The following is a 25,686-nucleotide window of genomic DNA, read 5'->3' on the forward strand; positions in this document are numbered from 1 at the left end:
TCGTATTATCGAGCAGAAGTTCGAGACGATTGAGGCGTGCTGAAGAGTAAAGACGTACCGGCTTATGTGGTGATGATGTTCCTGCCGAGGGTTAGTAGAGCGATAACGAAGGAGGAAATTCAAAAAGGCTGCGCCAGTGTGACAGGAAAAGTGCAACTCGAAAATTGAGAGCAGTGTGTGGGCTAAGCGATGCGCTAGGCTGCTTTTGATTCTAGCACCCTAGCGCTTGCCCCTCCTTGCCCTCTTGCCCTGCTTACTCAGCTATCCTTAGGTAATGCAACTTGATTGGCGGCCCGTGGAGCCAGCCTTGCACAAAAGAGTAACTGCTCTTGTGCCAATCTAGATTGGATAAAAACGGTGAAGCTATGAAATTGTACTAACATATCCATTATGCATTACTTGGAGCAGCGACCCGAACCCATCTACATCAACCCAAAGCAAAGACTCCCATGTGTAGCCAGCCATCATAGAACACGATTCTCCCAAATACTTCCCGACATATGAGCCTCCCTCGTCACCAAAATCTAAAAAGTTTCCTTCAATGTGCGGCCGTAGACATCAACCAACTGCGCCGCTGCGGCTCCCCACGTCGCCGCGCCCTTGGGCGTCGCCTCGTCCAGAATCTCCAGGGCAATCTGCGCCAGATCCTGGTCATCGGCGCCTGCTTGTGGCTCCGTCAGCGCGGGACAACCGGTCGGGGCCAGGTGTCCCTCCGTGACCTGACGGGCGAGCCTCTTGACCCTGGCGTTAAGCGCGGTAAGGTCGACCACGTCCTGTCGCCAGCGCATCCATCTCGGCTCCGCGGGTCCGGACGACGACGCACGGTGGACGGCGTCTGTGGAGGTAGCCTCGTAGCGTGCCGTGAGAGATCGGAATCGCTGCAGAGCCCGCTTGGCCTCCTCAAAGGCCTCGCAGCCGGCGATGGGGTCGGGCGAGTGCAAGGCGGACTCGACCGCGAGCGAACCGGCAAGATGCCCGTCTGCCCTACCCCGGCGGCTGTCTCTGCAGACCACTTGGTTAGCGCGTAGACTCGGAAAATGGAATCACGGGTTTGACACCATACGTAGATCCACTGCGCTGGCCCTCAATCTCAAGAGCCACCTCGTCGCCCTTTGCACAAATCTGAGTGATGGCATCGATTGCTCCTTTTCGACCTTTCTTTGCCGATTCGATGACACCTTGCACACTTGAGCTGCCGTTAGTATGTTTTGAAAGAGATAAAAGTAGCATATGTGGTCTTACCCAGCTTTTTTAGTAGGGCTGCGATCCCGGGTAGGTCGTGTAGTCTTTGTAGTACTGGGCCGTTTGGCGTGGTTCTGTTGATTAGAATCGACTGAATCTATGGATAAGATGGTTATCGTAGTTAGTAGACTAAAATTAAACCTGCGGCGGCTATTTGCGTGGAGTGCGGTCGTGAAAGGTAGGTTTACCGGCCGTTGCTCGAGCTCGTTTGCGTGAGCTCGTTTGTGCCATCCTGCGTTTACGCAGAACTGGGCACTGATGGTTCTGAACAGTCCTCCCCAGGCCGCAAACCGAGACTTTCGAACTCCCCAGTCGACCAAACCGGTCAGAGATGCAGTTGTATTGGTGGTCTCACGTTAACCTGTGAAATATGTTTGCGATTGGTACAATGTCGACTGGGCAGCTGGCAGCTGTCGACAGTCAGAACAAACAGCCACACGTGATGCGATCAGAATAGAAAAAATGACCGAGCATTTTTCACTGCACAAGCAATGGTTTGGAAAATATAATCAATTCCGGCACCAGCGTGCCCGCTATACACAACCAGTATTGACGGTTAATCCGTCTGTTCTGATTACTCTAGTTTGGCGGCCCTGCATGGCTGCACATTGATCTGTCATAAAGTGCCGCCCAAGGGGGCTCGCCAAATAAACTCTCCAATACCCTAACCTCCATTCTTTATCTATAATTTCTTAGAGCCCTTTGTAAAAAGAATAAAAAAAAAGCAAGAAACGCAAGAAAGCAAAGTAAGAAGTAGTGACACAAGGAATTCAAGAATAAAATGAAAACAACGTCGTATCTGTTCTCCATCTCAATCTTTCCGATAGAGTCCTTATATCCCGAATTTCCAGTAACAGATTCATCTGGCCCATGTGCTGTCTGGGCCAGAATAGTCGCATGCGACCACAACGTGGTAGCCTTGCAAGGGGAAAAAACGCAGCAAATTGAAAGCGGCGAGAGAGCACAAGAGGCGTGGGCAAACAAAAAAGGTATTGAAAAAATCCGCGCGCCGAAAGTTGAGTCTTAGCGAAATGAATGATCCAAATGTCTTTGTCCAGCAGATTAAAAGTTGTCAGACGCCGTCCCAAACCAAATTTCCCATTTGTAATACTGCTTTGCAAGTCGTATGTCCGTGTCTTCCCCATGCCATCCTGTCTTTTTTAGTTTCGAAATTTTGTCTTTCACATATGTAAATATCATTCATGCTTGGCCGTGATGGGAGAAAAATGCGAATATTGCTGACAACAAGGTACACAATTCGAATCCCAGTCTTCGCCTGTGCTCGAGATTGCTATTAATGAGTGTTGAGGGAAAGTCCCTGGAAAGCGGTGGCCCAATCACCCTGAGAGGAGATGGGCGAACCGCGTTGCAAGTGATGAGGCGGGGCACCTTCGGGCTGCCCAGGCTGGAAGCGCCGCTGCGATGTTTGAAAGTCTCCGGGATGCTGGAATCCAGCGGGGACTCCTTCCATGCCAGGGGAGGGACTGACGTGATAAGGACCTTGGGGTGGCCTGGCATTCCCAAATGCGCCTGTAGGGCCAAATGCGTAGTTGGAGTTGGGGAAGCCAGTAGCAGACACGGGAGACACATGACGGTCCATTCCCATGGGCGGCTGATTGTAACCACCAGGGCCGGCGCGCAGACCACGGCCCTGAGGACCGGGGGAGATGGCTTGCGTGGGGTGAACAGGTGGCAGCTGTTGCTGGTCATGCTGATGCGTGTTTCCTCTGCGATCACCGGCGGTCGAAGCTCTGCCTTGATTAACTGCGCCGGGTCCTACTCCGCTGGGTGCCTGGATGCCCAACGTCGGGCTCGCAAACGAAGCCGGGTTAATAGCCGACATCCAAATTCGTGTCTTGTAGATCTTGAACAAGTCGGTTACCAGAGAGTTGAAATTGATGTAGGCGTCGGCAAAGTAATAAAACGTAAGCTTCTTCCAGTCCATCTGGAACTCGGCGTCGAGAATCTCCATGTTAAGTCCGTGCTCCTTGACTTTCTGCATACAGACTCTCTTTGCTTTGGCCTCTTGGCCCTCTTTGTCCCTGAGGGCGTGCACCTCATGGTTCTGAGCAAGACGCTTAATAAGCTTCGGGCGAATCTCGCCGTTGGCAGGCTCTTGCATGTGATGCTGGCCTGCTGGGCCCATGCCTCCCACGGCGCTACCTGGCAAGCCATGGGCAGCGGACAGCATCCCGCCGTTACCCTCTTGGGCGGCCGCAGCGCCTTGAGAATACATCATGAGCCACTTGTATTGCTCCTCTGCGTAGTGCTCCTTGAGATCCTTGGCAGTTTGCCAGTCCACATTGTCTTTTGCGACAGTACCTAAATCAGTCCCTCGATCGGCTTCAACAATCACGAGGTCGCCAGGCTTCACGGTTAAACCGGTTCCTTCCTGAATATAGAATACATCCGCCCTGGCGCATTTGAAAAGAACGACATGTAGCAACTGGTTGAGACGGGGCGGGGCTATGCCGTACATGTTGTGACGGGGCGATGGAGGGCGGTTCTGAAACTGATTCTGTGGAGCAAACTGGCCTGCAAATGGGTTGGTGAAGCTGCTCTGCATCGAATTGCTTAGGCTATTGGCGTGTGTTAGCATGGGATTGTTGGAACCCAACATAGCAGCAGGGTCCTGAAAGCCGCCTGCATAATGCGCGCTCTGTTGGTCGGCCTGGGCCGCCTCGAGAGTTGCAACAGAGTCCGCGATAGAGCTTATGGACCCCTGTCGAGTGGGCATATTGGCAAAAGAGTGTCGCCGGCTCTGCGAGGCATCGCCTACCAGATAACCCGGCGAACTGGACCATAGTGCCTTTGTGAGCTGGGGGTTTTCCAGCTTGCGAGCTTCCATGCCATGAGGGGTGCGATAAGTGGGAGGGCCATATTCGCTCATACGACGCTGCGACACGCGGCGCCCCATAGGGTCCTTGGGGTCATGGGATTCATCGAGCTCGTCGATGGCGTAGTCGGACTCTTCGAGGACAACTTCATGGAGGGGATGTCCGGCAGCTAGATAGGACGCGCCGGTCGAGGCTCGAGGCCGAATGCGGGAATAGCCATGCTGCTGGCGCAGCAACGCATTTTCTCGGGTGAGCATTTCAATAGTCTTGGATTCAGCGGTCTGATGAAACGAATTCTGAAGCGACTCGCCACCACTCTCTTCCTCATCGTCTTCCACCTCCTTGACCTTGCCGAGGACGGATCCGTCGTTGGACATTTCGCTTAGCATGCTAGGGCGAGAGGGGCGATGCTGAAGAGCTGGGTGATGTCTCGCGCGACCAAGAATTGCAGAGGAGCTCATGCCCGAGGAAGTCGGCGCATCAAGATCCCTCTGACCCACCGAATATGATTGTGATCGGTACGTTTTGGGGGTTGGGTGGAGCGGTATGGCGAACGGAATCTGGCTATTCTGCTGTTCTCGCGATGGAGAGGTCTGCGACAGCCCGGAATCGGGACCGAAGAACGAGTTGCCAGCACTGCCAGGAGGCACGATCGACGTAGGCGACGGTAACACCTCAGTCAGCCGAGACGGGGGGTCCTTTCGATCGCTGTTCCATATACCTGTGCCCCAGGGGAATGACGAAGCACCTGGAGGTCGAGGCATGGCGGATGAGGCTGAATGAGAGCCCCAGGGTCCAACGGTATTGTCTGCCGATGGTGTAGAAGGGTGCGAGGCGTTGGGAGAGGAGACAGAATTGCTGGCAAATGAGCCTTGACGGGGACGAGCCAAAGGTTGCGAGGTATCGTTCAACCACGAAGACCTGCGAACTGGTTTATGGGGTTGTGTAGCAACGGATGAGGTGTCCTGACGATGATCGCCTTCGTCCTCTGAGCTTGCCAGCGCGTCCGAGTCTGGGGTGGACGTTCGGACTCCGACCTTTTCTAGCAGCAGGTTCTGACTGCCAGGGCCGTGCGACAGCTTACCAGATTGATTCGGCTTGATGCCACTGCTCATCGTAGACGCGACAACGCACGATGCGGATGTTTGCGACAGCGGTGGCTTGGTAAACGCAAGTATAAGCTAGGCCGGCTATATAGCGGTCGTCGGTTGCCTGAAAGCGCCAGGGCCGCCTGGTGGCATGGAAAAGGAAGACTTGGTGGTCAGGTGGTGATGTGCAAAAGCAGCCCAACGCGCAGTGGCATGTGTGAGGCTGGCCTTTGGGTGAGAAGATTTGCTGACAAGGTGGGAAGTAAGGGGCGGACGGCTGGAGGGTCGAGAGAGCTGGCGTCGCGGGCGGTGGATTAATGGTATATGCAAATCGGGAGGGGTAAAGGCGTCTAAAAGCTGATGCGTGTTCTAGTTGAAGTGCGGATATAGATTGTGGCGTATAGTAAGGCGCATAAGAACGAGGCGACGGAAACAGGCGCCCATGCAGAGAGGCACGAGGGGAGGCCGGGTGCGAATGCGGCGCGTCGAGCGGTGCGGGACTGGTACAAAGAGGAGGCTCTAGTCGGCCGGCATAGTCTGGCGACCAAGGAAGCTGGGCAGTGAAGGCGATAATTGGTTTGTGCGCCGCAGAGAATATTGCGCGACGTCGGAGGCGGCCTGGTCGCGGGTAACGGATCGACGCCTGGGAAGAAAGTTGGGCGGGTGCGGGAGGCGTTTGAGAGTGGCGAACGGAGAGAAACCGCGACGGGTAAGAAAAGGCGTTGTGTCTTGCGATGAGAGAGGAAGATACAAGAAATGAAACGGGCGGCGACGATGAAGATGATGATGATGGAGGAAGAGATGTCTGTGGAATGAATGAGTACGAGGCGTGGAAAGCGGGGGAGACGGGACGAAAGCTGCGACAAGAGGAGGACGAGGGCAGTGGATGGATGGTCAATGTGAGCGAGGCAGCGAGGCTACCTTGGGAGAGGGCAGAGAAGCAGAGGAGCTGGTGGGCAAGACGGATTGAGCTGCTGTGAAAAAAAAATGGGGGCGGACAGCCCAGAACAAGTGGAGGCGAGGCCGTGGTAGAGGACGAGCGGTGCGGTGCTGGTGCTGAGTGTGCTAAAAGGTAGCACCGAACAGGGTTAGCGTTTTAGTGGCTGGGGGTGGCTTTTTAGGGGAGGGGGGCCTTCTATATTCGTAGGGTTAGCAAGAGCCCGGTGCTGGAAGAGCAGGAGCAGAAGGAGCAGGAGGAGGAAGGCGGGGGGCGGTTTGGAAGGAACGCGGGCCAAGCAAGACAAGGAGCCTCCCTACACAGGTACGCACGAAGAAGCAATAGCTGCCACTGTTGAGAAATGCGGCAGAAATGAAGGATAAGAACATTTGTCTGCCTACATGTTACCTTGATGATTGCTCAGACAGATAATATTCTTCTTTTTCCATCAGCTTCATCGTCTGTCGCTGTTTGCAGAGGAGTAAAAGTTGTACCTCCCAAAGACTGGCACCAATAGCACTGGCTTCCTTTGGGGCAAATCGGGCTGGTGGATGCTAACTGCCCAGTCTCAACTGGGGTTGGTCCGCTGTCACAGACGCTGTCCCACCTGGCCACGGCCGGCTGTTTTTAGCGCCTGGACCACCATGTGGATGTCCACCCTCTGGTACCTCCACCACCTTGCCAGAGCAGCAAGAAACAGCAACAAGGCTTGGCGATCCCGCGAAATAGCTTTTCAGACAAGGAGGGTCTTAATCATAATCAAGCCAGCCCGTTTTTTGTAGCTGGCAGGCGACCTCCTGAATTCCAACGAGTACTGAGTAGGTATGATGATTGATGCAGAGTAGAGGCTGTCTTGCTGGTGACTGGCTGCCAACGTCTCTACGGCTTCGCCGTCTTCTCTGTCTGCATGCCATGGTAGGTTGCTTCCTGCCTCGCGGTATGTCCCGTGTATCACTACGGTTATCCATACAGAATCCATCATCTGCTCATCTGATTTTGTAGTGAGATATGATTCTCCCGATAAAATGACCGGCCTCAGCGACGGAACATGCCATGCGCCGCACAAAATCTGCTTCTCATGAGCCGCCTCGAATTGTCTGCCACGCCAAAACCTTACCAGCGATGTTCACCCTTGCAGTCTAGTCGGCAGGCGGCGCTCGGTTCCTACCATCCAAGATATCCAGAGCTCCCCCCTCCGCTGCGTTGCATCCGTCGCGAATCGGCAGGGTTGTGGCCCATGTCCAAGACTCCTAATCCACAAAGCCATGACTGGCTGTATGCAAGGCAACGCCGCCATCCACACCACACCACCCTACATAATTTTCAATGGCGCGACGCACGACACCAGGTTTTGGAGGGCCGGGGAGAACAACAAGCCACCAGCTGCCGCCTAGCGGAGGCGAAATCCTGCATCCGTACCAGTTCAGTGCTCCACGACGAACGGAGTCAAGGCTCAGCCCGCGAGCCTGCACCTGTCAACAAGGAACCTACAAGAGGCTGATAACTATGTTGAACTCCTGTACGGGTAATAATGGGATGCAGCTTACCGTGCCGCGGTGCTGCATGTCAAGGTATAGCGTGATGCTGCTTGTAATTCGCTAACTAAAGAACTAGTGCGCTATTGACACAAACCACAGATTCGCTGTTCCTCGCCCTGGTAGCTACCAGGCCTTTCCTCGCTTATATAATTATTGCGATGATGGTGGGCATTTCCCGTGTGCCTGATACCTAGTTAACTGCTGGTCGATGGCCTATGGTCTACGGATTACGGAGCAGGAAGGTCTTGCTCCAATGCAATGCGGCAGTCGCATCTCGCGTCCAGCTAGCACTCTAATATGGAATATGCTCCGAGCCTTCGAGCCTAGACAATGGCCAAGGAGGTTGCGAGTTCCTCGCTTCCCAGTCCGCATCCAACTACCATTGGGTAGGGCACGCTGTCTCTCAACCTCGTACCTACCTCCAAACTTTGCAGCACAGAGATGGAGAAAACGCCTCGAGGATGAACTCAAGGACGCGGAAAATTTAGGTCTGGGACATTCGGCTCTGCCCTGTTCAGTCTGTCTGCATAACACAAGTATGGCAGGGGGCTACAGTTGACCGCTCAGTTCGCATAACCCTTCCCGCCCAAGTTGGCTGAACTGCCTCCAACATACCCGGTACGAGCTAGGCACCGCAATATCTCACCTACAATGCCTACTGGTAGTCATCTATTCTACGTCGCATGGGTTATGGGGCACCAAGCACTGGTGAGCCCACAATGCTGAAGGGGGTACCCTCATTTTACTCAGTGCAGTTGCCCTGCAGGTGAGTGTGACATTCGTCTTCTACCAACACAGAGCATAGCAGAGTTATATAATTACTAGGGGGCCAGGTACACAAATCAATATGGAGCAACTGCTGTCAGTGCCTCTTTTGACCATGCGAAAACAAAAGACACGGGCTTAGACATGGTGTGTCCTGTGCCTGTTTTACACTGCGAAACATGGATCGACCCGCACCAAGAACCTGTGCCAGCGAGACCAACCCAACTGGTTGGGCTTGCGGGATTCCACTAAGCATTTGATATTGCACTAGACCTGGCTTTGGCAAACTTACTTAGCAAACATCAATGTTAACTATCCTATCCACCCCAGCAAATGTTGTCACCTTGGCTGCTAGCAGATTCTGTGGGTGAAAGTATCAAGACAGCACGAGGACACATGCTTTGCTGCTCAGTACGGATGCATGCATGACGATGGCCTTCTGTGGGGCTACTTTGAAAAGAATTCCGCGCAAGTGACATGAGGTGTTATTCGGTAGGTGCAAATTTCGACCTAGATCTGCCGCACCACGCTCTCACCGAGAGTCGGCCTGCATATTGAATGATGTATCCATCTCACACGATGTATGTATGCGCCTGCAAGCTTGGACGTTGCTATATGCCCTATATCATACGTGGCACTGTAGCAGCTTCGCCCAACTCGGATTTAGGAATTTTACCGACAGCTGGACTGGTTACCAGGATTCATGCCGTCCCCTCATCAACGAGATAGACTGGCAATTAACAGCCACGCCCGGCTGACAAGTCTGGGGCAGATCGCCGTCACCCCGCAAAATCGCCCACTGCTCCAAAACCCCGCGCTACCCACGCCTCACCCAGCCATGGCCGTTGAGCCAGTCAGGTGGTCCCGAACTGAGGTCTGGTGACAATGCTATCAAACTATAAAGCCACATTTCTTTTTAGTCAGCTGCAACAAGCATTGATTTCGATGCCGTTCTGGTTGGTCCTGCACGTTCTGGCTCAATGCAGACCCACCTGGTATGCGGGCAACTTCAAGTCCGCGTAAATTGTCCGATAGTATAGCGAGGCATATGCGTCACCAATGACAAGCCGTGACGAGACGCTGGAAAGAATGTCATCTTGCATCAAGTGTAGCTGTAGCGGGTAATTAGGACGTAGAGGGACAAGGAGACCGCGTAGTCTGAGGCGCTACTCTCTTCGTTCTCGGCCGAGTGTATTCATTCGTGGAACTGCTCGGGGATTCATATCGGTGCAAGACGAGCAATAGCTCGGGTACTGCGGGGTTCAAACTCAAATTAGGCCCAGCTCTCATCTTTAAGCTCTGACAGCTGTCTTGAAGCGGGCTGATTCATCTTGGCAGACCCGGCATTATGAGAACTGTAAGGCTGATTTGCTTCGGCTGAGATCATACGGAACGCATGGAGCCAAATGCCAAGTTTAATGAAGGAGCAGTAGATATTCGATCGGGTTTCCTAAGTTTTGACGGCTTGGAAACTTGCAGTGATTGAGGGACCCGCGACAAAATAAAGCCGTAGAAAGAAAAGGAGGCAGATGGCATTAAATTACATCAGTGAATGTACTCCTTGATGGGTACAGCCTCATTAGGGGGGATATTTACTTCGTCAAAAATTGCCTAGAACGATGCCTCTAGGAGTTATAGTACAATGTCAAATAAATCTATAGTGAAAGCTTTGCCGGCCCGTGTTGTTGCCTGTTCTTCCTCCTGGTCCTGCCTCTTTGAGTTTATGCACTTTGAGCTACACCCTTTGACTGCTTCAGCTTCTCCTCAAACTTGGCGAATTCTTGCATGGAAATCTGCTCCTCTTCGTCGAGGATCTGGCGAACACCCTTGACCTCCTCAATCTGCGTCAATGTTAGCGGCTGCATAGACGGACAGTTTGGCGGGATTAAAGCTTACATAATGCATCAACATGCCCTCGATGCCATTCTTCAGCGTTACCGTACTCGAGTCGCAGGTGCGGCAAGCGCCGCGGAGCTTCAGGTTGACGAAGCCCTCCTCGTCAAAGCCACGAAACTCGATATCGCCGCCGTCCTCCTGGATAGCCGGCCTGATCCTCGTCTCCAGCAGCTCCTTGATCATGCCGACAACCTCGTCGTCGTCCTCGTTGTACGCCAAGCTGTCAACCGCTTCCTCCGCGGCGGCACCCTCCGAGCCGGCCGGGCCAGCCTCCTTGACGGTGACGATGGCCTCACCGGCGGTGACGGCCTCGGTGATGAGGGCGAAGACCTCCGGGCGGATGTGGGCCCAGTTGGCATCGCCGGCCTTTGTGACGGTGATGAAGTCAGCGCCGTAGAAGACGGACGTGACGCCGTCAATATTCATAAGCTTGGCGGCGAGCGGCGACGGGTGCGGCAGCGAGATGGTGGCGCGCGGGCTGAGGTACTCGACGAACGGCGCGGCGAAGCCCTCGGGGAGCACGCGGTGGTTGGGGAGGAACTTGAGAGCGTCGCCGTTGGGCGTCGGCTCGGTCTGGATGAAGATGGTGCGGCGCGCGGCGGCGCTCGGGTGTCGTCGGGGCTGGCGGGCCAGGGCTTGGGCTTGCGGACGGGTGTTGTTGAGCGATCGTGATGACGAGACCATGCTGACGCTACCGCTAAAGGAGCGCGCGGAGCAGGCCTGTGAGGCAGCGGCGGCGCGCAGGCCCCGGCGCATCTGCATTGGACATGTCGCCACGGGCCGAGAGGTAGCCGAGCGGAGGAGCGCGCGGGCGAAGACGGACCGCGACGGCGTGGAAGCGGCGGCCATTGTGATGTGCGGTGCAGGGCGACGTCAGGTGGGCGAGTTTCGAGGCAGAAAATTCGCTAGGTTAAGTAGATTGAAATATTCAGGTTGGTACTTCGCGATGCGCCTGGTGAAGTGGGCTTGGCTGCTTTGCGTCTGCATAGCATGGGGGCAAAAGTCCACTATGAGAGGAAAAAAAGTTGAGGGCGTATAATCGAGAACTCATTAGTAATGGTGGAGCTATGATGCAAGACCCGATATTCGGGGTACAGCCGAGCTATGTGGTTAGATGGTCCTCAGCTCCGAGAGGAGCGGAGCTCCTTGGTGGACTCATGTTTTCTTTATTTTTTCGTCATTTGACAGCAACAGAGCAATCCCAGCATTCAAGGACAGCTTTGGCAGAAGCTCAATTAAAACCCAAGCCCGCATTGTACTACGTGTATTTATTTTCATCCCCCCCGCCGATTCTGCAGTGTAGAACTCTTCATTCTTCATTCAGTTCCCGTCTTCGGTAGGGGCAGCCCTCCAAACGACCATCAGCCATGTCTTCACCCAGCGACACCAAGCCGACAGAGCAGATCGAATCAACACAGTCTGCGGCCGATCAGGCACCCAAATCAATATGCGGTGTCTGCGAAAAAGCGGCGCCTAAATACAAATGCCCCAGATGCTTCCTACCATAGTATGTTACAAGAGTTGAACTCGAGTCTCGCGCGTGCCGTTCTCCTGCGCGTTTGTGGGCCTCGGGAGAGAGCACGAGAGTGTCTGCTTACTATCTCTTAATTACGAAGCTGCTCCGTGGCTTGCAATAAAGTACATCGCGAGAACCACCCGCCGGACCCCGAACCAAAGCCCGAGCCGCCGCAGGCCCCCGCCCCCGAGGCGCCACCTCCCACCACCGCGACGAGCGCCTCCGACAAGAGCAACCCCTTCCGCGTCCTCGATCTGGCCTCCGAACAGCTGCAGCTGCTCTTCACTAGGTACCCCAACCTGCCGCAGCAGCTCGTCGACATCCACGCCGCCATGCAGCCACCATCCGAGTCCGCGGATCATAATGGCATCCCAGCCTCGCTGCTCAAGGGGCTACCGGGCAAGAAGGAAAGGTGGAACCACGACGTGGGCATCAAGAAAGGAAAGGAGGCTCTGCGCAAGGCCCGCAAAGCAGACGGCGCCTTGGGCGAGGGCGTCAAGGAATACTGCGAGCTCATCATGCACCTGATGAATGGGCAGGCTGGCGACGACGCCTCGGTGTTGCTGCAGAAGCAGGCCGCCACGCAGGACGCGGAACTCATTGAACGATTGATGAACGAGGAGAACAAGAGGTAAAGGACAGGGGAAAAAGAGGGCTGGAAACGGCCCGGTATATTATTTGCTTCCGAATCATGTGGGGGTATCGACTAAAAGTATATCTGGCGCCAGCTCAAAATTGCTCCCACTCCTATCCCAAGCGTCATTATCACGTACATCATCCAATTTCATACACAGCAGACGGCGGCAAATTACCGTCTGAATCGAGCAAACAAGGCTGCGATGGGAGATTTCGGCAGCTCCAGACCATCAGCGGGTGGCGAGGGGGTCTTTTCCTCCTTATTTCTATGGAAGCTGTTGAGACGACCGCGAAACTTCCATCTCGACTCGCCTTTGGTGCTTTGGGTCGGTGAGGTAGACTTAGGCCGCGGCGGCGGTGTGGCGGTCGCCTCGTCACTCTGGGTCCAATCTACTCGGTGAGCCTCGGCGACGGCGGCCAGGTCCGTGGGGTTCAGCGGCGGAGCGAACACGGATTGCCTAGGGGATGACGACGAGTCTCCGCCTAGGAAGCTGCCGGTGCTCTTCCTGCGAGACGCGCGGAGCTGCTTCTCCTCAGAGGTGTGCGCGGTGTAGATGCTGCGACGCTTGAACAGAGTCGGGGACGTGATGACGGGCTCGAGGTTGTCGGGCATGGAGGAGGCCTGGAACTGGTTGCGGTCGTAGTTTCTCTCTCGCAGGGTCTGGGCTCGTCGCAGAGCCTGGGCCTGTTTGATTGGCGCGGCACCGGGCACGGCAGTGGAGGCGACCTGGAAATCGCCGTTGATGCCGTCCATGTGGTATTTGAGGGCCGCACGCGACAGTTTGTGGATCTGCGACTTGTCTGGGGGTGACTCTCCCAGCGTCGTGTCTGCGAACTGTGAAGCCGCCACTCGTGGGACGTATGGGCCATTTGAAGCTGCCAGGTCTGCGGGGTTCTGCTGTTCGTCAAGGGCGGCTTTCGAGGCGCGTCGGCGGAACCGTGCCGCCAGACTGTTTTCTGAATGGTGGTCGACCCCTTTGGTCCTGCGCTTGTCCTTGGGCGAGTCGAGCGCTGCCGTCCGGCGGCGGAGGGACTTGGCCTCGCTAAACTCTTGTGTGCGGAAGGGCCTGCTGCTCGACGATGGCACGGTACGCGACCTGCGCTTCTCTGCGTCGATGGCCTTGCGCTCGGCAATGACAAATTGGAGGCGTCGAGTGAGATCTTCAGGGTCCAGGCCGCGCCTGTGCGGCGCCGCCTTTTGCTTTGGTGGCTTGAAGTCGGTGTGACCCTTGGCAGGGCGATGGACTAACTTGGTGCCCTGGAAGTCGTATGTGTAATTCATGTTGTAATGCATATTCCTAGGGGAATCCGGGATGTTGGTGTTTGCCAGGCACGGTCAACTAGATTCAATAAAAACGTGCCAATCCTTTTCAAGGTAGATGTCTTGAGGTCATGCGTGTTTGTATCGTAGAAGTGAGGAGGCTGAAGCAGGAGATGCTGTGAGAGGTGCTGTCGGTAGGGACAACGCAGCGAAATCCGTTGTGCGACGTGGGCGGGCAAATGCAGCCGAGCGACAACTGAGACGGCTGCACTGAGCACAGCAGAAAAAAAATGACTCGGTGTGAAGCAGTGGCTGGTTTATTCTTCAAAGACGACGCCACGGCAATACGATGTCGGCTGCGGGGAATCCTTGTCCTTTAGGGCAGAGCGAGAAAAGAGGCTTGGAGAGCTCGTGTTGCTGGCGGGGGAGATCGGTTGGGTGGGATGAACCGTTTGCGCCAGTGTTTTGGGCCAGAGAACAGGTTGAAGGAGGCCGAGGTAAGGATGGAAGCAGAGAGAGGTATCCAAAGGTGACGGAGGGCGGTTGTGTAGTGTTTTTATTTAGGTGGTTCGAGGTCGAGCTCGTAGGAGATATAGGATGTCGAGGGATAGCAAATTCTAAGCTCGGCGGGCAGGTGAGGGTGTCTCGTCACAGAGGGGCCTCTCTCAGTCGCGGGGTGGGCTCCCGGTGGAGGGAACAGGCCACTTTATACTGAAGCTCCAAGTTGAGGACGGATGAATTGAGAGCTGCCACGGCCAGATTCCGAGGGCGACAATTCAAAAAGAAAAAGTAAAAAAAATAGAAATCAATGACGAGGCAGAGATTGAGTCAAGAGAAACGGCAAACAAAGGAGCCCTGTGATTGTGTTGGGTGGGCTTTATTTCTTATTACGTGGGAGGGCCCCGGCCAAGCGCCCAAGCTAATAATAACCCCATTACATAGTTAGAGGGCAAAGGATCACATTAGTACAGTATGTAGTCTGAGGCCGCATTTGGCACGCGATCATGTCGATCCGCCGGGGAGGGGCCCAAGAGTCCCAAGTCCCAGGGCAAAAGTATATAGCCACTCTCAAAACACGAGCCAGCAGCGGCGCCAGTATTGGACCCAAGTTCGCCAACAAACATAGGTAGTACCAACCTGCCTGTAGGCTAGTCAGTAGCCCTCCCTACAACGACGAGTCACAAAATAAAAAAAGTTAACGGGCAAGATCCGGTGAGCAAAGAAAAAGCAGGGTTACCAACCAACGTAACCCGGGGCTTCTGCACAGTGACGTTACCTGGTGAGCTGATGTTTTGCTCTGAGATCCTTGTTCTACTGACAAAGCGTTCTTCTTTCGAGTCCTTGTTCTTGAATCGGCGGCGGCCCAAGCCAAGCCATCTTCATTGCCGGCCCGTCCTGCTCCTCTTGAAATTGTACCAATGAAAAATGACGCTACGGATACTACAGGGGCATGAAAGTAGGGAGAGGGCGGTGGGCGGGCGGACAGAGTCGCGGTGTGAGTGGACGGCTGGATGTCACTTTGGGGGAGGGAGGCCCGTGATGGCATGATGGCCTGCAGACGGCGATGAAGCACAAGGAAAATGCAAAAGAGCTTTTTAGCCGATGCCGAGAATTTTTGCTTTTTCAAAAAGAGGCACCGCTGGTAAGCCTCGATTACTTCAGGTCGCTCTTCCCCACGACCGCCGATTGGGGCCACGAGGTAAGACGAGGCGCGCCCGATTTCAGTAAGTGGTTTACTAAAAGTTTAGCCACAAAAAGGCGCCTCGAAGGCTGTCCATTTACGCGCGGCCATGGGATGGACTCAGCAGGAAAATGAGGTCAGGTGGCTAACAGGGGAGGGGAAAGTGAGGGGGTCTGTTTTCAGGGAACTAACTAAAACCACTGCCAATACTGAGTACCTATTACCAACAAGTAGAGAAAATGCAAGGCGCAATTGGAGACCTGCTGGACAATTGCCAATTGGTCACGGGGACGATGAAGATATTCGACGAAGCAGGGAACAGGGACGCTGCAATCCATTGCACTGGTGAACCCGCTCTCCATAACACGCGAAATCAGTGGAGGGCGGCCTCGCTGGCCTGTTACTGCACGTTCCCCATCTCAGATTGCCTTTGGGGATAGCTTGACCAGGGTTGCGGGGCGATGTATCCATGTCTGTCTCTCGAAAGCGACTGCAACTCTCAGCGACATGGTAATAAGGCGACCAAAGTTAAGCCGTCTATTCCACGTGAAGAGTGTATCCAGACGAAAACTCTTACGAACAAAAATACCGGTAGAGTGCCACTACTTTAACGCCCCTCTCTGTTGTGGTAACGTTAGTTGTTGTTATCCAACAGCATTATAACTTCATAGATCCTAGCTGTACAAGGGCGAAAAGCCAAGGCGACAACTCCGCAACTCAGCCATGCGCCACGTCATGTCTTGCTCTCCCTGGTTCAATGCAAGTCCTTATCTACCTTGAAGCTGGCTGCGTATATGTTCTGGGCATCAATGAATATACGTCGTCTCAGAAAAAAGGAAACCCATCTGTGTGACTCGCGTCATCTGGAGGCTCGGCGCTCGATGTCGTGTGGGGCCGCACGCATAATGCATCATGCTCTCCGCCATCTTCTCTGACGAGGCGGTGGCGGCGGACTGCGCGGCCGGCCATTGATCGATAGCTCCTACATGACACGGATACCGGCTCACATGGCCATTAGCTGGAGACAGCTCATGATGTTGAGCAGGGGTCTAGACTTGGAATTTCTTCTTACAGCCGAGCGGCGCCCTTCCTTCTGCTCGGACTCTTTCCTCATTATTCGCTGCCCGATAAATAACTGATCATTCTTTCTACTAGGGAATTGCAAATGTTGCAATGACATCGGGCTTATCCCGTCTAACTACTGGTAGTTCGCTTGCTACGACGCTGGGCCGGCCTAACAGTCAGATCCTAGACTTGATTCTGCCTAGGCAAGATGACCGGATGCAAGTCCGTCGCATCTCAATTGGCCTGTAAACTGCCTATTGCGCTGAGCAGATAATACGACCATCAAGGCTAAGAAAATTACCTGTCGAGACTAATATTTGATGCCGAAGAGTCGAGAGTTAGTGGACTGCACGAGAGGTATTCACACAGCAGGCGGTGTAACTCCTCGTTACCAGTTGACAGCATGTATAATTCTGTGACTACGACCGAGTGCAAAGAAGGTCCCCCCTTTGAGACATTTCCTCTCTAAAGGCCTTGGCTCCAGCTCGTACAAAGCGTGCTCTACGAAACGTGACAGACCAAAGTCATGTCGCCGGGCCTCGTACGGACATTGCCTCGTTCAATTTTTCAGTTTCGACACCCGCCAAAGCCCTGCATGGCTTAATCCAGCTTGAATAGTGGGCCTTCGCCCGCGTGGCACGGAGCCAACCGAGCGCGAGTTTATCGTTGCTGAGGGGAGGAAACAACCAACAACCAACCACATTGGCTTGGGGTTCGCCGCTGGAACTGGAACCCACCGGTAAACACCGTCGAGATCCCGGCCGCTTGCCGAGAGTGCCTCGATGCAGAGGGGTCAATACATCTTGCACTGTCGAAATTCCGTGAGGTACGAGGGCGAAAAGGGAGGAGGATATTTTCAGCCTGGCAGGCCAGGGCTGAGAGATCCATTCCCGCGCACGAAGTGGACTTGACGGTAGGGCGAATAGAGTTTGCCCATGCATCGACAACGGTGCCCAATCATGAGGCATGCAAACAAATAAACCCCCGTTAGGGTCCCTGAGGTGAGTCTACTGATGAACTTTATTCCCTAATTACATCCATCGGGCATCAGCGGAGAGACATTTGGCTGTTGACGACAAACAAAGTCTGTGCAACTGTGTTTGCTTTCGTCGTCACATTCTATTTCTTAACTTGTGACAGAGTAATTCTGCGTCCTTTTGCACATAGAACTGAGGGTACTACTGTTCTCGTGCGTTGACCCAATGCTGGCAGCAGGAGGCTGTAAGTGCCTTTTGCACGGTGAGATCGTGTAACTAGACGATCTCTTGATAAGGATTGCACACCCATGAACAGTTGCTGGACACATGAAATTGGATGGCACTTTTAATCCTTTCGATATCATAATCCGGTCTCGAATCTCACCGATGCGGCTCGAAGCATCGCCGGCGACTTGCGTTGTATCGGATAACGAGCAACCCCGTCTCCGGTCCCGTCTTCCCCCAGCTTTACCTGCCAGTCTCAATGGTCAGAAATCAGAAACCATGGAGAGTTTGCTTGTCGCATCCCCGCTGTGCATGCAAACCTAGCGTTTGGAGTTCACGGAGCGGTATTTCGCGGCGACGATTTTTTTTCTCCGACTTCTGCAGGCTGCATCCTTGCGCGATAGATGCTAATAAGAAATCGCTCAAACGACGATAGGTTGTTCATCACGCATCAGCGCCGAAAAATTCATTTATGAATATGCACTTTTAATGAAGGCTCTGAACCGGAAAGACTTGTCTCATGCCAGGTACGGATACGCGGTTCTCAATGTGATTCGCGAGCGATGCCTGCATGCTGCCACCTCACAGGGATCGGTGAGACAAAAGGCGGCCACAGGCTGCGTCAACGTTTCCTTACCCTGTCGTTCGCTCGGTGTGTATGAAGTCAGTCCAACCATGACCCTTGCATGATGGGAAGGCGGGTTGATTATGCGACCGGGCAACAGGTCGGCGCAAGACCAAACAAACTTGCGACGCATAGAACCGACAAGTTCGCTGCGGCACGCCAGGACAAAACCTGTCCCATGTAGTGCATCGCGACGACTCAATGCCAATGGGATACTCCCCGCATTTTGGGAGGGAACCCATGTGTCCATATGCCAGTGCAGCGAGCCCCGGCCGCACGCACGTACCCTCCGGCGTGCGTCTCGGGGGGATCGGAGAGGAGGGGCGGCCAGCGAGCCTGGCACGCCGGCGAGTTTTCTGTGGTGGCTGTATGGCATGGGGAAGGCGAAAAGGTCACATCGTGAATCTCAGCCTGCTCACTGATGGACATTTTTGCGCTGCCCCTTGTCGTGCATAGGAGCCTGATTTAAGCAGCCATACTGGAGCAGCCTGGAATGGCAAACAAGCTTGGTATTATCGGCGCCTCCGAGTTATAACTCTGGATAACGTACCGGCTCAGCTGGTCGGTAGCTACGGTACCAATAATAACGCTGTAGCTGGGAGCTGATAGCGCGGCAGCCACGTGTAAAGGACAAAAAGGCACACCTTAACGAGCACATGTCAGAGGTCAACATCCGCTTGCATGGCTTAATTTGTCTGGATTCTTCCTTGGTCGCGCCCCGGCACTCTACGTTGACCGAAGTAGGGGTGTCTTTACGGACTCTCTTTACCCGTGCTAACAGAGAGATCAATATTTGGCATCCCGCATCCTTTCGGCTGTCGCTACACGGAATGAAACCGGGTCCTGCACGTCTTGACATGTTGAATGCCAACGATTTTGATATCCGTTGGCCTGCCTCCCTCCCCCAGGTGCCATTCTCCCTCGGCAAAAAAACCCTTGTCGCATTGCCCGACGTCGTTTCAACCCCTCTCCATCTTGCTGTTCTCTTGTATTATTATGCCCCTTCCCCCGACCTGGCTCGGGCTGGGCTGGCCTAGGCTGATGAGCATGGAACTTCCCATCAAGCCCACCGAACAGGCCCCGTCCTCTCTCTACGGGTGACGCAACCGCCCCCATTTTGACGACGCGGGCCGCCGCACATTGACGCCCTGAGTTGAAGAATAATAATTAGACTCAAAAAAAAAAGCCAAACATCTTCAAGCCTCGCCTCCGGGGGTCTTGCCGTGTCTTCCCCCTTCCTCCTTCGCTCAGAAGGGAGAATGAGGGGGCTAAACCTACAGTACAGTACCTACCTCGCCGCCACCGCCGCCCGCCGTGGCCGCCTCGTCTGCCTCTGCCTCTCGCAGCCCCGGCTCGCTCCCCTTTCTTTGTTTGTGCAGGCAGCTGATAATAAAATGGCCTTCATCACCACATCACATCACCACCCATCACCTACAGATATAGTAGCTAGCCCCGAGCAGAAGGATTGACGCCCGCCCACTCTTTGCCCTTTCAGCCGCTATTTATCACCATCACCACCAACACAACTCGCTACCGCTACCATCATCAGCGCCGCCGCCGCCGCCGCACCCACTCCCACTTCCCCCTCCCAATAGCTAGGTACTTTCGTAGTACGCTTACGACTGCCTATCCCGCGACCGATTGACCCTGTAATCTGAATCACGAATTTCCATCATCTTCAGCCTTCCTCGACGACCGATCCCTTTTCCTGCGTTGCCCTCCGATCTCGACCCGAACCTCCGACACCGAATCGTCCGACGTCAAACAGCTGTTGACCGAGCTGCTCGTCCAGCTGCCAACCAGCATCAGCTTGAGGCGATGACCAGGCCGTCAGCCCGCGTTGGCTTCACCCCTCGTCGCTAGTCTCTCGCAATACCCTGACGGCCACCTTCCCCGGGTACGTATTGGCCAGTCATTTTTCCTGCTGCACCAAGTGCACTGGGTATTGTCTTTGTCTACCTTTTGTACCACAAGGTGTGACATGCCTTGTCCAGCCCTGCTGTGCACATGCGGTCTAGGCCAGAGGATGCCCACCTGTCTTGCTTCCACTTCCCTACTCCCTGCGAACACTGCGAATACTACTTCAGTAGGCAATGCGCCGAACCGCCGCCCACCGACTTCTGTTCTCGCGGGGTACCAATCAGCGGCCCGCGCCAACGGCCACAATTGCGCCTCCGTCCTCTTTTTTTTCTTGGGGGGGCATTCGTGTCCTGTCCTGATTCCAAATTGCTAACCTCTTTCTCCTTGCCTTGCACCTAGGTAGGCTCTCATTGCTGCTTCAATGGAGACCTTTACCATTGCCGTCATTGGCTCTGCCGGTGCTGGCAAGTCGACGTTCATCCAAAAGGTCCTCGGCCTCTCTAGGCCGCCCATCGCCAGCTCCGCAAGCGTCCGACTCGTCGTCGACAATGTGACGCACGGCGTTTCGCTTTTTGAGCTTGACTTGGAGAATTTCGACCAGACCGCTTCTTCTCAGACGATCCAATGGCCCAAGCAAATCAACGGCCACATTGTCCCCCGCCCGGACGCCGCGCTGGTGTTATATGATGTCACCAACCCTGAATCCGTTCGACCACTTCCCCAGGCAATGAGTGCGTTCGCGAACCATGACGTATTATGACCAACTCGTTTCCGCGATAATTGACACCTTCGCAGCTGCCATCACCAATGCTGGCTTACCTTCCATACTGGTTGCCTGCAAGTGCGAAATCGACGAGGAAGACTGGGAGGTGGACGTCGACAGCATCGCCGGTCACAAGATTTTCAAGTCCTGCATTGGTACATATCAAGTGTCTTTTGACAAGGCTGACATTTCAAGGGCTTGCCTGCAATCTATCTTGAAAGCTGCCATTGCCCACAGGAAGGGTACCTATGCCCACACAGCCCACTTCCAGCCGTCCAAGCCGTGCTAACAACACTGCAGAGCACAGCGAAACTGTTCCTCGCCGACGCGCACAATCTGCCGTCAATCTCGAAGCCCCAGATACTTCTTCTGCGCGTCCCCTTAGTCAACAGAGCAAACATAGCCGTGCCAGCTCAGAACTGTCCGTGCTAAAAGGCTTCGGTACGCCGCATAGCGAAAGCTACCGAGCCCGCGCCTCCAAGAACTCGGGGCAAGCCTACCGAAGCGATAAGCCCAGCGCAGACTATTTTTTGGATGTCGAGGAGTCTGATAGCGAAGGGCCAGCATACTCGGATGACATTCCAATTCTGCAGAGGACCGACGAGAACTTCGTTGAGAAGCCGCCCAAGATGACCGGAGTCCCCTTGACAGAGCTTGTCGACCGTCTTCTTGCGCTAAGACTCTCCCGTGCCGACAACAACTTTTCAGATATTTTCTTGTGCTTGTATCGCAAGTTCACCACACCGACCGAGCTCTTCGCAGCTATCCTAGCGCGCCTTGATCGCGTCCGAGATGACAAGACGGCACACTACCTTTCGAAAACAGCTACCCAGCTTCGCATCATTGAGGTCATTGCCAAATGGGTGTCGCTCTACCCCGGAGACTTTGCCAAAATCTCCACGCGAAAAAGTTTATTCGAATTTATTCAACACCTCTCAGCAGAGCCCATCTTTTCCGTTGCCTCTCAACAGATGAGGAGAAGTCTTCGGAGAGGCATTCTCGAAGACGATGACACTGGCTGGGCCGCTTCCGACCACAGCGACTCAGACTGTGACAACGAGAGGCTATCCAGGGAGATGAATGAGCTGTCCGCCAGTATTGGCATGTTTCAAGTTGACGACGACGCTGATGGCGGCCCAGACGCCACTGCGCTGCCCGATTTTGCTGGACAGCCCGGTGGGCAAGTTCAATTCCACTCGTATGACGAATATGAACGAGAAGCAACGTCACTTGAACCAGAAGATTTGCATCCGATGAACAAAACGCGATATCACATCTTTATGGATCTATCCGATGACGAAATTGCGGACGAACTGACGAGAATCGACTGGATTCTGTTCTCCTCCATTAGGATCCGAGATTTTGTCCGTTATGTCAGTCTGTCTTCGACGCAAAAAGAAAAGGCCACCAGCTTGAAAAATGTGAATCGCATGATTAATCACTTCAATCACATTGCCATGTGGGTAGCCAACCTGATTCTTCTTCGCGACAAGGCCAAGCACAGAGCGCAAATGTTGGAGAAATTCATGAATATTGCCATCAAGCTCCGCCAACTCAACAACTATAATGGTCTTTCTGCTGTGCTTGCGGGAATCAACGGAATCGCCATCCATCGACTTGCACAGACTAGGCAACTTGTGCATCCCGATGTGCAAAAGAAGTTTGCGCGGGCTGTAATTCTCATGAGCACGCAGAAGAGTCATTCTGCGTACCGTCTTGCCTGGGAAAATTCGCCGCTCCCGCGCATCCCCTTTGTTCCGTTACATCTGCGCGATCTGGTCAACGCGGAGGAGGGCAGCAAGACCTTTGTGGGACCGAACGGCGACCGTGTCAACTGGAGAAAGTTTGAGGTTCTCGGAGATGTGCTGTTGCCGCTGATGAAGAGCCAGGGCACGGCGTATCCAAACCTGGTCCACAACATGACCACTCGCGAGCTCATCCTGGGCTGTCGGATGCCCACGGATGACGAGGTACGTAGCCACGACGCACCCGCGATGGGAACCTTCTCAAGTAACCTTTTTTTCATTAGGAAATCTACCAAAGAAGCGTCGAACTGGAGAGCAGCAACTCCGCCGGCGTCTTCGACCCAGCCAAGAAGAAGTTTCCCTGGTTTGCCAAATAGAGAGTGGCAGACCAAAGCTTCCCCGCGGACGAGCCTCTTCAATGAATGTCACTCACTGTGCTGATGAGGATGTCTTGTGTGTATGCATCTTCATGCATATTGCGGCTGTGCCGCCCATACACAACACACCTAACGGCACCCAGCCTACGTCTTAGTCCTCTCATCTTCCCTACTTTTATACTATTCAAAGCATGTAGACATGCGACTTCATATCTGGGCGTTTTCGAATATTTTGCATATAGTACTCTCATACATTTGTCGATATCTACCCCCTCTCTAGTTGAATATATGAACGCTCACGCTTCTGATCATGCACTTATGTTAGCTGTGCACGGTGTTTGTCGTCGTTCCGGGTTGGGAAGGCGCGCCATGGAAGGCCAGCTGGCAGCTCTGGATACGACCAGGCACTGAAACTTTTCACCTACAAGTTTCGATACAGGACCGTTTACGCCATCATAAATTATTTCTTTCGTCGAGGGGCCTTTCCTTGTGCGGCAATCGCTTTCCATAGATGGGCACGATTCAATTACCGGCAGTCGCAATTATAAGCCAGCAAACGGGCCTGCAGGCAGACCTGCGCACCGCGCTGCGTTTCTCCCAGGACGTACCAGAAAATGTCAGGATTCGTTGCGCCGATGACATTACCAGGCTGCGCACCGAAGAAAAGCTCTGGATTGTCCCCGCGACTCCTTGTCGAATCCGCATCTCGATTCAGTTGCTCGGCCGCGTCTCTAGCCAGATTCTAGACATGAGAGAAGCGGCGAGCTGGATTGAACGCTGCGACGTATGCATCAGGTATTCTGCTAGCCTATCTATATGCATACTGACAGGAGCAGATTTGGGAGCGCCTTTGGCTGCGGGTGCGACATTGCGAAAGGCCCGGAAACAACTCGGTGCTGGAGTTTTCGCTGCAGCACTCCGATCTGTCGGCGTCATCCAGCTGTCCGCCAGCTGCCGCGAAAGCACGACTTGATGATTTAATCTGTCAAGTCGAAGTAACGCAGCCTCCGGAAACGCGAAATCTAAAGAAGAGAAAGCGAGTCAACGTCAATGACCGGAAGGATGCAGCGTTCCGCCCATCGCGAAGCGCGGCTTTGGGGACTGGCGACATGGGTTTCCAGCCTCGCTATGACGCGTATACCATGTCGACAGACAGTATCTCAATGAGATCGTTAGAGGAGATCGTGCAAGCCGCAATAACGGTGCTTATGACTGGGTTGGCCAGGCATTTGGCGAATGTGTCTGTTAGGCACGGCAATACGGCGCACGGTCTCGCCAGGATGATCCCATCAGTGTTCAATATGCCATATGTCAAAGTGAGTACCCGAATACAGGGGAATTTCTTGCCGCTAATTACGTAGTCTATTTCAGACCGATCGCAGTATTTATCAGTCATTGCCAATGCACTCGGTGCTTTGCAGGACACCGCCCAATCGCCAGCACTGAAGCGGAAAGTCTGGAATCTCGCGGATCGAGGAGGTATCGAGAAACATTTGTGGTATTCTACATTGTCTCAAGTGAAGCCAGCAAGCCTTCCCGGGCCAAAGTTGGCTGCAGCTAGACAAGAGACTCCGGCCTTGGAAAGTGCCGTGACGGATCACGGCCTGGGATCGAACTTGATATGTTTCGGAGAGGATCTCTTCTCCTCAAACGTTCAGAACGGGCTGAGTGACGACACTGAAACATTCCTTATCAAGGATGACTCACCTACCGTGTGTATCGACTACGATGCGTTGGAAGGAACCCCTCCCTTTGCCGCGGGGGACTTCACAGAAGCTGTCGCCATCGGCGGCGGAGGATGGAAACAAATGTCGGGCAGCACAGACGATATGATTGAGTTTGGCAGCGATTTCTTCACCATGGAAGCATACTTCGATATGTAAAGATGAAGAATTTAATTGTAATTGATCAAAGCCATCCCATAATAATGCAGCCCACTCACGCTCAACCCGGTGAAGATGCCAGCTTTCGACCGATAGCGTAGGGGCCAAAAAACGCCGAATTATATGCTGAAACCCCCGAAATTCAGAAACTCGAAAGACCGAGAAGGGTTCCACGGTCCTATTTCCTAGCATTATCCCTTCCGCGACCGCCCGCGGCGGCGGCACCGCCCTTCTTCTCCTTCTTCTTCTTCTGCTCCGGCTTGAGCGTGGCGTAGTGGATGTACCACAGCAGGCCGCCCTGGACGCCGAGGCCGATGAGGACGACGATGAGGTTGGTGAAGAGGTTGGGCTGGTCGTTGAGCACGGCGACGGCCTCCTTGGTGGCGCCGACGGATCGGAGAAAGTCAAAGTTGGGCATCTTTTTTCTTTCTCGTGTTCTTCGCGGTAGGTAGGGTGTGTAGAAGATGCTCCCGGTTCCTCGTATTCTTTTCTTGCCGTCGTATGTTTTTCGTGGTGGTTGCGTTTGGATTTCTCAGAGTCGACGGCCGCACGGCGAGGAGATGAGAGGATTTTTGTACTTTTGACGAGCGAGCGCTTTCCGGCGTGTGAAGGAGATTTTCTGCAATTTACTTTAATGAGGGAAAATTGAAGCTCAAGAACTGGCGATGGGTAGAGATTGGGTGGGTTGAAACAAGGGGTGTTGCGGGTTCGCCTGCGACGCCAAGGTTGAACAATTGGCGTTTCATAATGGACGGTATAGTGGCGTCTG

General features: G+C 54.1%; 8 protein-coding genes across 8 annotated transcripts; 3 read left to right on the plus strand and 5 right to left on the minus strand.

Moving 5' to 3' along the window:
• Positions 1–524: 524 nt before the first annotated feature.
• Positions 525–1,230, minus strand: ISF_05667 (hypothetical protein; the record flags this gene model as incomplete). Its single annotated transcript, XM_018849272.1, has 2 exons — positions 525–1,002; positions 1,064–1,230. 2 exons carry the CDS (start codon positions 1,228–1,230, stop codon positions 525–527), a joined length of 645 nt encoding a protein of 214 aa, XP_018703299.1.
• A 1,306-nt stretch (positions 1,231–2,536) lies between these two features.
• On the minus strand, positions 2,537–5,194 carry ISF_05668 (PSP1 domain protein; the record flags this gene model as incomplete). Its single annotated transcript, XM_018849273.1, has 1 exon — positions 2,537–5,194. The coding sequence occupies one exon, from the start codon at positions 5,192–5,194 to the stop codon at positions 2,537–2,539; it is 2,658 nt and encodes an 885-aa protein (XP_018703300.1).
• Positions 5,195–10,128: 4,934 nt separating this feature from the next.
• On the minus strand, positions 10,129–11,152 carry ISF_05669 (NifU-related protein; the record flags this gene model as incomplete). The annotated part of the gene is made up of 2 exons (XM_018849274.1): positions 10,129–10,248; positions 10,304–11,152. The coding sequence occupies 2 exons, from the start codon at positions 11,150–11,152 to the stop codon at positions 10,129–10,131; spliced, it is 969 nt and encodes a 322-aa protein (XP_018703301.1).
• Positions 11,153–11,670: 518 nt separating this feature from the next.
• Positions 11,671–12,454, plus strand: ISF_05670 (Zinc finger, HIT-type; the record flags this gene model as incomplete). The annotated part of the gene is made up of 2 exons (XM_018849275.1): positions 11,671–11,810; positions 11,920–12,454. 2 exons carry the CDS (start codon positions 11,671–11,673, stop codon positions 12,452–12,454), a joined length of 675 nt encoding a protein of 224 aa, XP_018703302.1.
• A 173-nt stretch (positions 12,455–12,627) lies between these two features.
• On the minus strand, positions 12,628–13,737 carry ISF_05671 (hypothetical protein; the record flags this gene model as incomplete). The annotated part of the gene is made up of 1 exon (XM_018849276.1): positions 12,628–13,737. The coding sequence occupies one exon, from the start codon at positions 13,735–13,737 to the stop codon at positions 12,628–12,630; it is 1,110 nt and encodes a 369-aa protein (XP_018703303.1).
• Positions 13,738–20,570: 6,833 nt separating this feature from the next.
• On the plus strand, positions 20,571–23,034 carry ISF_05672 (RAP guanine nucleotide exchange factor 4; the record flags this gene model as incomplete). The annotated part of the gene is made up of 4 exons (XM_018849277.1): positions 20,571–20,880; positions 20,945–21,154; positions 21,213–22,882; positions 22,942–23,034. The coding sequence occupies 4 exons, from the start codon at positions 20,571–20,573 to the stop codon at positions 23,032–23,034; spliced, it is 2,283 nt and encodes a 760-aa protein (XP_018703304.1).
• A 511-nt stretch (positions 23,035–23,545) lies between these two features.
• Positions 23,546–24,917, plus strand: ISF_05673 (hypothetical protein; the record flags this gene model as incomplete). The annotated part of the gene is made up of 3 exons (XM_018849278.1): positions 23,546–23,818; positions 23,871–23,894; positions 24,693–24,917. 3 exons carry the CDS (start codon positions 23,546–23,548, stop codon positions 24,915–24,917), a joined length of 522 nt encoding a protein of 173 aa, XP_018703305.1.
• Positions 24,918–25,095: 178 nt separating this feature from the next.
• Positions 25,096–25,335, minus strand: ISF_05674 (hypothetical protein; the record flags this gene model as incomplete). Its single annotated transcript, XM_018849279.1, has 1 exon — positions 25,096–25,335. The coding sequence occupies one exon, from the start codon at positions 25,333–25,335 to the stop codon at positions 25,096–25,098; it is 240 nt and encodes a 79-aa protein (XP_018703306.1).
• Between the last annotated feature and the right edge of the window lie 351 nt (positions 25,336–25,686).

The sequence above is a fragment of the Cordyceps fumosorosea genome (assembly GCF_001636725.1).
Source record: "Cordyceps fumosorosea ARSEF 2679 chromosome Unknown scaffold_14, whole genome shotgun sequence".
Taxonomy (NCBI): domain Eukaryota; kingdom Fungi; phylum Ascomycota; class Sordariomycetes; order Hypocreales; family Cordycipitaceae; genus Cordyceps; species Cordyceps fumosorosea.